General features: G+C 42.9%; 1 protein-coding gene across 10 annotated transcripts in view; it reads left to right on the top strand.

Annotated features, from left to right (window-relative positions):
• Nucleotides 1-1,113, top strand: part of FGFR2 (fibroblast growth factor receptor 2) — an 87,175-nt gene extending 86,062 nt beyond the window's left edge. For all 10 annotated transcript variants that reach the window (XM_054071044.1, XM_054071039.1, XM_054071037.1 and 7 more), the window contains one exon: nt 457-1,113. In XM_054071044.1, the coding sequence (XP_053927019.1) occupies nt 457-621 (165 nt within the window). In that variant the 3' untranslated portion in view covers nt 622-1,113. The remainder of the gene's footprint in view (nt 1-456) is intronic.
• The last annotated feature ends 11,710 nt before the right edge of the window (nt 1,114-12,823 follow it).

The following is a 12,823-nucleotide window of genomic DNA, read 5'->3' on the forward strand; positions in this document are numbered from 1 at the left end:
AAACACAAACTTAATATCACAGAATATGAAACAGATATTCAAAGTGACCGAAGGAATATAAAGTTGGAAGTGTCTTTCCCTCTCCAAATCATTACCATGTGCTCAGGCAAAATGGTTCTATTTAGGATGAAATTTCATTTTTATCATTGCGAGTGAAGTGTCTTCTTTTGATGTGGTCGGCATGTTTATTTCCACTGACGCGGCTAACGCTGCTGATGTTGGCCTTCAGAAAAGCACCGTGCTATTGGTTTGTTTTCCCTTTCTTTACCCAAGCTCCTTCTTTTATGAGCTCTTCAGCAAGAGGCAGTTTGGAATGCGATTGCGTTACAGAAACGAGTGTCGGTTTTATACTGTCCTTTTCCCCGCTATATAATCCAGCCAAATCGGAGCAGCGGTAACGTGTTATTGTCAGTTTTACTCACTGTCTAAAAATGCAGTTTGTTTCTTCTGTCACAGGAGTATCTGGACCTCAGCGGACCTCTCGAGCAGTATTCACCCAGTTACCCTGACACGAGGAGTTCGTGTTCTTCAGGCGATGACTCTGTTTTTTCTCCCGATCCAATGCCTTATGAACCTTGTCTTCCCAAGTACCAACACATGAATGGGAGCGTTAAAACATGAAAGGAGATCATACAGAGGAAGAAAGAAACGAGAACATCAAGCTACCTACCGTATACAGAACAAAATCTTTTCTCCAGGACCTGAATATTTCTGCTTGTACATATGAAATATGGAAAAAAACCCCTACCAACAAGAAAAAGGATAAAAAAAACGTGGAGGCTTGGAGGAAAGCAGACAGAATATACATAAAGAATCTCATAACTTGCAACATTTGAATATTCCCAAGCAAGAAGAATGTTTAGGAGCCGCGTCTACGTACCCATCGCTATCCATTTCCTGGCTTCCTATGAGCTGCAGCAGACTTTGTTTGTACAAAGGACCAGTTGGACTCGAGGCAAACCCTGCGTCTGCCTTTCTTGTTTATTTTGTAATATTTGGAGAAAATATATGTTGGCACACACTTACAGAGCACAGATGCAGTATATAGGTGCTGGATGTATGTAAATATATTCAAAATATGTATAAATATATTATATATATATTTACAATGAATTATTTTTTGTATTGATTTAAAAATGGATGTCCCAATCCACCTAGCAGATTAGTCTCTTTTTTAACAGCTATTTGCTAAATGCTGTTCTTACACAGAATTTCTTAATTTTCACCAGCCAAAGGTGGAAAATACTTTGCTTTCAGGGAAAATGGTATATTGTTAATTTATTAACTAATTGGTAATGTACAAAACAGTTAATCGTTTATAGGGTTGTTGTGTTTTTGTAATTTAAATGGCATTTCTATGCAGGCAGCACAGAGAACTAGTAGATATATTGCTCAGACTTTACTAGTTTTCAGATCTTTTTAAAAAAAAAGAAATATTTACAGTATATAACTAATTCTGGGGGAATTAAACATTTGATTTATTTGTGTTTAAAGCTGCGGTGTCAGATGATTATTCTTATCAAAACCAAATCCTTAAGCAACAAAGGCTTTTTTTCTCCATACCTGTCACTTTTAGCAATGCTCCCCATGGCCAAATGCAGAATCGTCCCCCTCACACGCGAAAAAAAATAAGAATACATTTATAAATAGGGCTCCTAAAGGAAGGAAAGACATGAATTTGTCTATAACCACAGCAGAACATGCAGCTCCAAAAGGAGCTGAGCTTCTACCCAGAGCTGCACATGCATCAAATTAACTGCAATTCTCTTCCCTGAGCTGGGTAATGGGTTCCAGATCTTTTGGCCTGGATCTCTTGCCTTTTCGACTATCCCTCTATTGTAGCTTCAGTTAAAAAGAGAGAAGTTGTTTTTAATGACAATTTGCCATTGGAATATCAGCATCTTTTTAATTCATGCTGACTCCAGTATTTCCTTCTGATCTATTCCATAACAGTAGGTGCAGCACTAATCTCTGCTAAAATATCGCTGTTATTTGGCTTTTTTTTTTAGGGAATTCTTGTGTTTTTTACTTTCAGAACACTACACTGATACGGCCACGCGATAGGAATGCGAATCCCACTGTTTTATGGGGTGGTGTTTTCTGGGTTTGGTTGTTTTTTTTTTTTTAAATCGGGTCAAAGAAGTATTAAAATCTGTTAACTTTTGTACTGACAATAAAATGTTTCTACAGGTATTAATGTTAAAATTACAAAATAAATGTCATGCAGCTTATTTTTCCTAATCCTTGGTGTCATACAAAATGGTTTCCTGAACATCAGGTGATGGAACACATCCAGCAATGCTTCCTTTTGCCCTTTATCGCTGATCCTGCGTTACAAAGGAATTCTCTCAGGAATGATGCTTTTGCCTCTGTCTTACCGAACGTCTGGCCATTAATAACATGGGGTATTTTAGTAAAGGTGTACAATCAGTGTTTGGGGGGTGCGGCACTGTTTGCCAGAGAATGATTAGAAGCATTCATAGTATAGACATGAAATATATTCTCTTTTTCTTTAGTCAGGCTGCATCCTTTAATTAGTGAGGTTTCTCGCTCATACTGGAGATGTTGGAGGACCATTTGTATGGTCATAAGAACTCATAGTGGGTGGAGAGGGAGTCATCATAGGGTATAAAAGGGTTGGTTTTTTTTTACTTGAAAACGGAAGACAACAAAATAGCTGGTGCTTGAGACAGAAAGGAGGACCTTATGGTCACGTTGCTGGTGCAGGTTGGCCAGAAAAGGGTTATTTGACCTGATCTTCACCGCATGCTGTACAAGAGATGCCAAACTATTCGTTGGTTTCTTTTCGTCTCTTTCTACTTTGAGCAGAGGTCCCCTACTGATCCCAATAAACTTTCTGAAAAAGTGCCTGTTACAAACTGGTGTTTTCCAACGAAGAGTTATCTGATTGAGAAATTCCCTCTGGCTCTGCTGCGGAACGATTCCCTTTCCCCACAACATCTATTAATGATTAGGAGCGATGGTCGCTACTGTCTGACAAAAACCACAGTCGTCTTAATGACGCACGCCTGGTTTTAAGATTCTCTTGAAGGGTCTTGAACGGTCTTGAATCTTGCTCTGCTGGTATTGAAACGAGTTTAAATGCACCTTTACTGCTTTGATATCCTTTAAAATAACAGCGCATCAACACTTGGAAGCACGAAAGGAAAGGCACTATTAAAGAATGGGGATGTATTTGGTTCTTCGGACTTTGTTTTAGACGGCTTCTTTGCTTTTCCTTTGTTCATGTTTGGCTTCACTCGCTAACGTTTAGCTTTGCACCGTGGAGACAGACCACAGTTTCATAAATGTTGGCTGAAGAGTAGTATGCAGTTTTCCTAATTTTATGGAGTAATCCCAGGATTAAGCTTTTATTCTTTCCAGCTACCTGAGGGCTTTCTTCTCCTACCTGCTGGCCAGTTTCCTTTAGGAAAGCGTTGCCTCTAGGGCAGGGCCCAGAAGCACTTGCTTTTGTGCAACATCCTCAGGGTGGAGTTGCAAGAGGAAACTGGGCAGCAGGAAAGAAAACCTGGCACTGAAATCTGTCCAAAGGGGAAATGACTTCTGCCATGCCTATGTCTGTCTCTTTCATGAGAAGAAGAGGTTAGGAATTTCGATTGATTTCTATCATCTAAAAATAAAGTTGCTACGAATAATGAGAGCAATAATGAAGAGTAGCATTATGTGAAGAAATGGATTTGTATTGATATGGGTAATGAGGAGTACGTTCTCTGTGTGATTGGTTTCCTGCAGCACCTCATTGTATCTTGTCCCTCGTTTAGGTATCAGTTCAAATCAACTCTGTGTGATATAAGAAAATATGGATATTCAAATCAGATTTGTTATTGCTTTAGTCCATAAACAAATTCCTACTGCCTGTTTTGGGTTTCTTTTCTACTCTTCCACTATACTATAGCGGGTACCATGGGCTCTATACACCAGATAGGAATATAGCTGCTCTTCTGGCACTTTTTCTGTTGTTTTCTAGTCATTCAATATCTCTTCTGTTATATCTGAGTATCTTTTCCGTTTTTACGCTAGAAAGTAACAGTTTCCAGGGAGGACTAATATTTTCTTGTGGCAGAGGAGCAACTCGTCTCTTCTGCTCTGGCTTTGAGCCTTTGAATTGTCTGAGGCAACAATGGAGAGACTGCAGAAACAGGAGAGCAAACGAGAGCCCCGGGGTCACTGCTGCCTGGAGAAACCTATGGCTCATTAGACTGGAACCAAAGTGAAGTACAATTTATGGAAAGAAAATCAATACTGCCAAGGACTGTTGTGAAGACCTTTCGGAGAAGGTAGCCAAGGTGCAGTATTTTGTCGAGACGCGTTGCGCTGGCACAACTATCATTTATTTTAGGGCTGTTCGGCAGAACACAGTACTTTCTTCTCCAAAAGCTCTTTGCTGCAGAGGTGCAGGAGCTGAAAGGTGAATATTGCTGTAGCGCTGAATTCAGTAAGCGAGGGATCTGCCGTGGGATGGTGGGTTGGGTATTCGGAAGAGCAGGCTACATCCAAGTCTGAGAAGAGCGGCTGTGACAACACGGGAGGAAATCCTGAAAACTTTTAGCCCCGAGGCAGATCTCCCGAGGAGCAGCGGGAGACCCATGCATGCAGCACAGGAGCTGTATCCCTCTGGCTTCCCTCTCGCATCTCCCCTCTGGTGCTCCCCCCCCGACCTTGCATCCCACTCTCTCTTGCATCCCCCTCCCTCTCTCTCGCACGCATTCCTCTCTCCCTGTCTTGAGCGTCACTCTTGAATCTCTTGCATCCCTCCCCGGCATCTTTTCCCCACATCCCCCTCCATCCCTCCTCCATGTCCCCATTAACAGACTGGACATAGGGAAAAAAATTTCATGGAGGGGGTCGTTGGGCACTGGCGGAGGCTGCCCAGGGGGTGGTTGAGTCACCTTCCCCGGAGGTGTTTAAGGGACATGTGGATGAGGTGCTGAGGGACATGGTTTGGGCATTGTTAGGAATGGTTGGACTCAATGATCCAGTGGGTCCTTTCCAACCTGGTGATTCTATGAATCTATGAAACTATGAAATGGAGTTGCATCTTCTTAGATCGTGCCTGAATTTCAAGCAGTATGTCTTAAGTCCTGCGTGCCAGGAGCACCTGAGAACAGTGCCACCATGAAATGTTGGTATTAGTGCTCCTGAGGGAACCGACCACGCGTACCTGCAGCTGGTCTGTGGTCCTGAGGAGACCAATTCAGCAGTGTGGCAAGAGGATGCCTTTAGTTTTTGCTCAACCAGCTGTTGTTGGAGAGGCGAGGACAGGGCCCACGGTGTCCAGGTCCTGCTGGTGCAAAATAAGTTCAGAGATGAGGGAACTTCTTGGTGCAGCCTTTGTACTGATTGTGCAGAAGATGTGAGCTGCAGGGAGAGCGGTGGTCTGCAACAAGTGAGCAATGTGCTACGAGAAAAAAAGAGATAAAAACTTTCGCAGCTGGCACTGGCTCTGAATTCTAAGTGTTTCCTGATGAAACTCTCCATTTTCTGTTCAAGAGCTCCTGGGAGCCGCCACCGCCAATGCCTCTGTGCTCATCCCCTGTGGAGATGCCAACGGCTTTGGTATGAAATTGCCAGCCTGCAGATTGCTGGCACATCCCTCTTCCCTGAAGCTTTTTCCTCCATGAATGCTCTCTCTTCTTACCAGTTTTCTTCACTATATTTCATATACTTTGAAATAAATTTTTTTTTTAAAGTATTTGCAAGTTTTTAGGTCACAGATTTGGAAGATAAATACCCAAGGGTTTCTGCTAGGGAATTGTAAGTAATACACTCTTGCTTATATGTTTTTCTAAATTCATATTTCGCCTGTCATTTCAAATTTCCGAGACCTGTTCCCTGACAGCTGTTATAACAGAGGGTGAACCCTCTTCAGCTGATGTAATCCCAGACTCCATTCATGTCAGAGACGTATTATTTATTTATCCACTGGTCAATGACGTATGACCCACTGGTTTGGTTTTTAATGTTCAGTACTCCTTTTCTTTTTTGCCATTTTTCAATAAAACTAGTGTATTTTTCCACGAATTATCTTTATAAACTAAACCTGTACAAGGGTTTTAGCCCCATAGGTTGCTAAATTGTGAACTTAATGCCACAGAAATGTTCAGTAGTCAATAACAGATGTAATCATGACAGGGGTCTGGAAGACACAGTAAAAGATGTTACTAACCAGACAAAAATTCTGAAGGAGAAATGTGTTTATTGTGAGTTTAAAGTGTTGGGGTTTTTTTTCCTCTTAATATTTGGCAGTGTTTTACTTATTCCTCATTTGACTTTTTGCTTCATTGTTCACAAATACTCTGTGGATCCTCTTCTGGCTTAATAGTCGGGAAACAAGAGTTACATTCCGAGTGGTTCCAACAAGTCTTAAAGTCACCCCAGAATTCCATGCCTGGTGTCTCTCTCAGTACTGACTGCCCTAAATCCGAAGGCTGTCACTTGGATCCGGACGCGGATCTCGCAATCTCTATTTTTCCGTGTACGTAAATTGTCTTCACAACTGCGCAGTTCTGTGTGCTGAGCGTCCTTTATTCTTGGTGCTGCAATAAACAAGGAGGAAAAAATCCTCTGTGGTTTTCTTTCCTCTTTGTTTCCCTCTTTGCAGAGCAGAGGAGAGGCGCAGAGGGAGCAGAGCTTTGCCCTTCATAGCTCCGCGTTCGATGCCTCTCTCGCTGGAGGCTCCTGCCCTCGCACCCACAGCCGCCGAGACTGTCCCGTTCTGCTGAGGTTTCCAACCCAACTGCTGACAGCCGCCGCTCCATTAATCAACCCCCCCTGTTTGACAAGCGGGGGATTTATGGCGCTGCGTTTATGAAACCAAAATGCAATTAAACACGATCAATCCGTTCAGCTGAAGTTTCCGGATACCACGCGCAGAGTCCTTTTCAAACGTCGTTGGGGTTGGAGCTCTGAGAAGCAAAGAGCGAAAACAAAGATGAGATGATATTTTTTTCCTGGTTGTTTTTGGTCTCCTTAAATCCACCCTCAAAGCTTTAGATGTAGTTTTCAAGACCTAAAGAGCCAAGGGGAAGACAAGAACCCAGGGGTTTGCTTTCGGCCGTGGGGAAGGAGTGAGGGTAAAAGGAGCACCGGGTGATGAAGTGGGAAGTCACTTATGGTGCAGTAGACGCAATGTCTGCTTTCGCTCGGAGTGGCACAGCAGTCGTGAGCAGTATGTTCCTTTTCTGGGGGGAACATTTCCACTTCATTAATTACCAGCAAAGACACCATACAAACCCTGTGAAGTTGCATGCTGAATTTGTAAATGCTTTCTTAAACGGCTTTGGAGTTCTTGACTTCCACAGTGTTTCTATGTACACCCAGCAGCTGACTTCCAGAAAGCCACCGTCAAGCAGCAGCAGCTTCATTTAATTTATTTATTTGTTGTTGTTGAATGCAATTCTTCCTCAAAGCAGCTGTGATATTCTTATAGTGAATCCAAAACATTTGGGGGTTTGAGTCTTCCATCCTGGTCTAATCCTTTGAAGAAATACCTGGTATTCTGTGAAGTTATGCACATTAATAAATGCAGTGTCGGTGTTCGTTTTATGTGTGTCAGGACTAGGAGAGTGTGTAAATTAGTGCATGCTCTTCATAGAGTAGGGAAAGGGAGAGGCGCTCGGATATTAGTGCCTGTGCTCCTCGTGCAGTCCAGATATTGAACCTTACACAGGAGACCAAGAATCTCTTCCTATTCATCATTTTCCGCTACTGCACCAACCATATCGCCTGGACACTGCAAGCACTCTGGTGGATTTGGGGTTTCTTTTACATTTCCAATTGTTAATTATCTAATGGGTCCCTCGGGCCCCTTATTAATGGACAGCTTACAGGGGAGGGCTGGGTTACTGTGTACCGCAGCACTCAATGCTTTGGCATCCCTTGAGTCAAACTGCGCTCTCAGGCTTCTGCTTGCCAAGTGAAACCCTTTTAACATTTTTATAATCTCCAAACACACGTTTCTTCATCTCCTGGACCCGCTCTCGGCAATTCAAGTAAGCAGTTGTTGTTTGAAATCAGATCGTGATGAAATCTCTTAATAGTCGCTCTATGAAAATATTTTGTTTAAAAAACACTCAAAACGTAATTGGAATGAAAATCCCAGCAGCTGGAGCGTAGTTTGAAGTCAGGAGGCTGAGAAGCAGCTGGAACAGTGGGATTCAGAAAGACACTTCTAAATCGTCCTCTTCCTACAGGAACGTTTCAAGGCTGCTGTGTTTTGGCAGGCAATGAAAAGGACCCACTTGAGTTTAGCCTTCTCTGACCGATCTCGTATGCTGCTCCTACATCTGCCACGGAGCTCCGCAGAGAGCACAAAACCTGCTCTTTTTCGAAGTTTTACAAAGGGTTGTGATGAGCTCAATGTGTTGCCAAAACATCACTGCCATTACTGCCATCTCTGAATAATGACTCGCGCTAAGAGAGAAATCCATTTCTTCTCAGCTCCTCTAATGAAATTTACTGAAAAATAGGCTGTAAAGAAAGATTTGGGATGACTTGTTCATTGGATGAGGGCTTAACTCCTTCAACTGTATCGTCTGGCTCTTAACGTGCCCTAAACGAGAGGTCTAATTAAATTAATACAAGCCTCTATGAACTTGCTAGACAGTTTTTGTTACGTTTTATTTACACTTGGTTGGAGAAGTTGTTAAGATCCGAATAGTTTGAGGCCTCGGATACGCACAGTGGTGTCCCTGCTATGAGTTCAGTTGGCAAAATGTTGTATGTTTTCAGAGCAGCTCTCTGTCCGGTTTCTACCAGATAAAATTCCTCCCATCACAAGGGATAATTGATAAGGGTGGAATTAATTGCCGGGAGAGATTGCCTTCTCGGGGTAGAAGTCAACTTCACACACAACAGAGAAACTTCTTGTTTGTATCTGACGCGACCGGCTCTTCAGTTTGATCACTGCAGAACATTTTGCTTTAGATAAAGAGGAAAATGAACTTGTGAAAAAATGTAATTTTAACATTGGGGCTGCAAGAGGCCCATGCAAAAACCTCCTGAAGCAACACGAACTTGTTGGAGCAGCCTTTAGAGGAGATCTTCTCATTGGGTGTTTACTTTCAAATTACACTTATGACCATCAGGATATCTGGGCGCCTAAAGGATTTTGTAAAATCACAGATACAATAATACAAACTTGGCACATAATGCAACGAGAGTGTCAGCAGCCTCTGAAGGCTGAAAGGATCCAGCGCAGTTGCCTGGATGAAGCACCCTGCTCTCTGTCAGCAGCAATAAGGAACTCCAGTGAGGATTTTGGGGAGTTTACAAAGGCATCCAGAATGATTAAGCCATGACTGCAATCTCAACAACACTGACAGGCTTTGTGTTTTGGTTTGGGTTGGGGTTTTTTTGATGACCTGGCACGCAAACTGAGATCAGAAGGCATTAACAGCTGAGTGTAGTTGCAAAATGAAATGTTTAAGTATATAAACCAGACTTCAGCTTGAAGGAGTCGTACTTGTAGGTAACCACAACTATGAGAATGAGGAAAGTTTCAATGCGGAAGGGGAAAAATTCTCTCCTGTTTCTCTAAGTCACTCCACCCTGACTGTACTGTAAATCATTTATTAGAGGATAAAGAATGCTCCGTGTATGTATTTCACTCATTCTTTCTCAGCAGTGTTATGTCAGTGGCTATAAGCAACTTGTCTTGTGCTTCAGGTATTTAAGACAGAACCAGGTTTTGCTGGGGTTTTAATTCCTCCGTCAAGGGTTTAATGAACTACGTGGACGCTGCGAGCTTGCAGATAAGGCTGAAACTCATTAGTGTAGTTGGAACCACAGGCTTTGCTTTTTCCCTATAGATTTTGTGGGAACAAAACTTGGGAGATGAGACCAGAGGGATATCTGCCCTGTTCATGTTAACAGGATTTCTGATACTCCTCCATGGAGAGGTTCCCTCTCCCCTACGGTGGAGCTGTGAAACCCTGGCAATCGTTCAACAGACTGCTTGAACCCTTGCTTCGTACACATCCTTTCTTACCACGGAGATGAAGCTGAGCATAAATCCTGTGGTCATACACCAGATTCGGGGCTTCTGCGTCAATAAGTCCTGCAGAACAGGCGGTTCCAGTGCCTTGACCGCCCTGTGTGGAGCAAGACCCGGGTAGAGGCCATGGAGGAGGTGTCTCCATGGGTGCAGGAGCATGTTCAGCAGAAGCGAGATGCACCGCAGCTCCAGATCACCTTCCTGCACCTATTGATGATAACAGTGCTCGAGCAAAAATTGTCTTGAGGAGAAGGTCCATAACAAATGTAAACAAACCCCTATAAGCAGCTGACAACTCGTTCTGGAAGGGCTTTTTGAGTTATTCAATCACCTCCCAAAGTCTGTATTATGAAGACGCCTTTCTGGACAGCACTGTAGACAGGAGGAGTGTCTCATCAGTTTGGCCGCGTGAAATGGTCATGGATTAAAAATGTGAGGTGAACTGGACCTGGGGAATACTTGCCAAAGTATTCTGTGAATATTTGTTTGGATTTTTGAACTGAGTTCACTTTGGGTTTGTCCTTCTCCTTCGGAGCTCAGAGCGCTGCAGTGTTGCCCCCTCTGATCACGTAGAAACACAACCTTCAAAGTCACTCACCTCAGGAGAAGTTAAGTATTATATACGCCACGTTTGCACCACAGATATTTGCTCAACTCTCCAAAAAGAAGAGAGAAAAAAGTGTGTGTAGCACTTCAGGCTGATAACAAACGAGACAATGAGCAAGATATTAATATTGATAATTTTTGCCTTGTAAGCATAACAGAAGATTATTTTTGAGGGTATAAAAGTATAGGAAAATGTATTTGTTTCTGCCTTTTGCTCTTAGGTTACACATCACTCAGGAGTCCAATGAGCTCTTAAACCCTCAGATGGTACCAAAGGAGAGGGAGGTGGCAGGTGGAGACGTGGGTAGAAAAGGGGACCTGGGACTCTACAGCGGTTTTTCTGCCTCTGATGAAAGTTTCTGTTGTTGCAGATGACCTTCGTGTACTTCTGTTCAAGCCCTGTTGAGGGTTTGTTGCGTGAGTTGTCTTTAAGTACAGGGGCAAATGTAGGTATTGGTCTGATTGGGGCAGCAAGAACTGGTACCGGTGGCTGGAAAGTACAGCGGGGAGATGGGAGTAGGAGAGAAACTGGGGGTTTACAGCTCAGTGTCAGATAAAATGGCTTTAGTGCAAAGCATTTATCAGCCCTATGGACAAAAAGAAAGGAAATAAACAGAAAATAAATCCTTGTTCAATTTTAATAATGAGAATGTCAAAACTGTATCTGTTCATGGAGTCTCTGCATTCAGGGAAGTTTAATCTGACAGACACTTCATTGCCTTGAACGTTGGTTTAAGCAGCGATGGAGGTCATTATACAGGCAGATAAAGCAACAGATAAACATGAGTTTCAAGAATAGCCAGCTGCCATAAGGCCGATAGCTGAGATTCCCAGTGGTGGTCTGGTAAATCTGGTTTTCTTTAAACCAGAGACAGGATCCTGAACTGCTAGATTAGGTTTACCTTTCAGAAGAGAGTGATTTTACAAATAAATATTTCACCCCCCGTATGTCAGAGCTCAGCCCAAGCCCTCAGCTCTGCTCGGTTGAAATTCGTGTGAATGCCACCGCTGTATTGATCTGTTGACTACCTCTGTAGATGTTTGAGGGTTATGGATTCTTTCCGGAGATCCTATTACATCTTAAATTAAGTTTCTGAATTGCCAAAGTAAACGACAGCATCAGCAAATATAAATGAATAAAAGAATATAAATGGAATCAAGGAAGTTGCATCAATTTACACAGCCCAAGTTTGTGAGCTGTGCTTTATTTTGTGCCAACTGCATGCTCTTACGTCATTAAGTTATTGTCTGGTTGTGATCATTTGATTACAAAATAATTTTGTCATTAAAAAAAAAAAGCAGTCTTCTAATACAAATCATCTATTTAGTGTTCGGGATTTTCATATGAAGGCATCCAGTAATGAGCAAACTCTTTCTTCATGGTTTTCAGTATACCCTTGAGCAAAATGGATTTAAAACTCCACTCTAACCTTTTGCTACTGGATCACAGCCTGGTAGGAACCTGTACGCTGTATAATAGTTCAAAGGAGATGAGATTATTTGGTTTAGAGTCATGATTATTGGTTTTAGAGTCATTTTTAAACTGGCTTTTAAAAGCACAGGGCTCAAGGAACGGTTCAACACCTCCTGATGCTGGATAGAGTGGCATCCGTGATCCTGAGAGCAAAATTATGCTGATTCCTTTCCTGGAACTGGCTAAATATGGAAAAAAAAGAAAGAAAAAAGCAGCTCACAACTGCCAGTCTACTGATGTCTTCAAGATGGTACCATCGGGCTGAGTACAGCCCTGAGCCTGTGTTCTCAGAAAAGATCTGGATGTTCAGGGATCGCAGTCACTCTGTTACGGTGCCTGAACGTTCCCTGAATGGGCTTTAAATCACTGCTACAAACAATTCTGTGGATTTCTTGCCACACTCCGTTATTTCACCTCCCTATTAGCTTTTTCTCCCCCCTTGGGCACATCTTTCCCACGCTGAAGCTGTTGTTACCTTAATGACTATCAGACAGATGAGGAACACCTGCCCAGGCTGGTGCTCCAAAGCAGCCTAAACACCAAAAGTAAACACCACAAGGAGCATTCTAACATTCTGGTAACCTCAATGAGGTGACGTTTCATGTCCTGAAGATGGCTTTGAGATGCCAGAGCAGGATGATGAGGCTGAGGTGCTCCAGCACCTGTGTTTGTGTGATCATGTGCACCTCCCGGGGGTGGGGTTCACTGTAACCCTCAGCAGGTGGATG

This window comes from Cuculus canorus, chromosome 7, assembly GCF_017976375.1.
Source record: "Cuculus canorus isolate bCucCan1 chromosome 7, bCucCan1.pri, whole genome shotgun sequence".
Taxonomy (NCBI): Eukaryota; Metazoa; Chordata; class Aves; order Cuculiformes; family Cuculidae; genus Cuculus; species Cuculus canorus.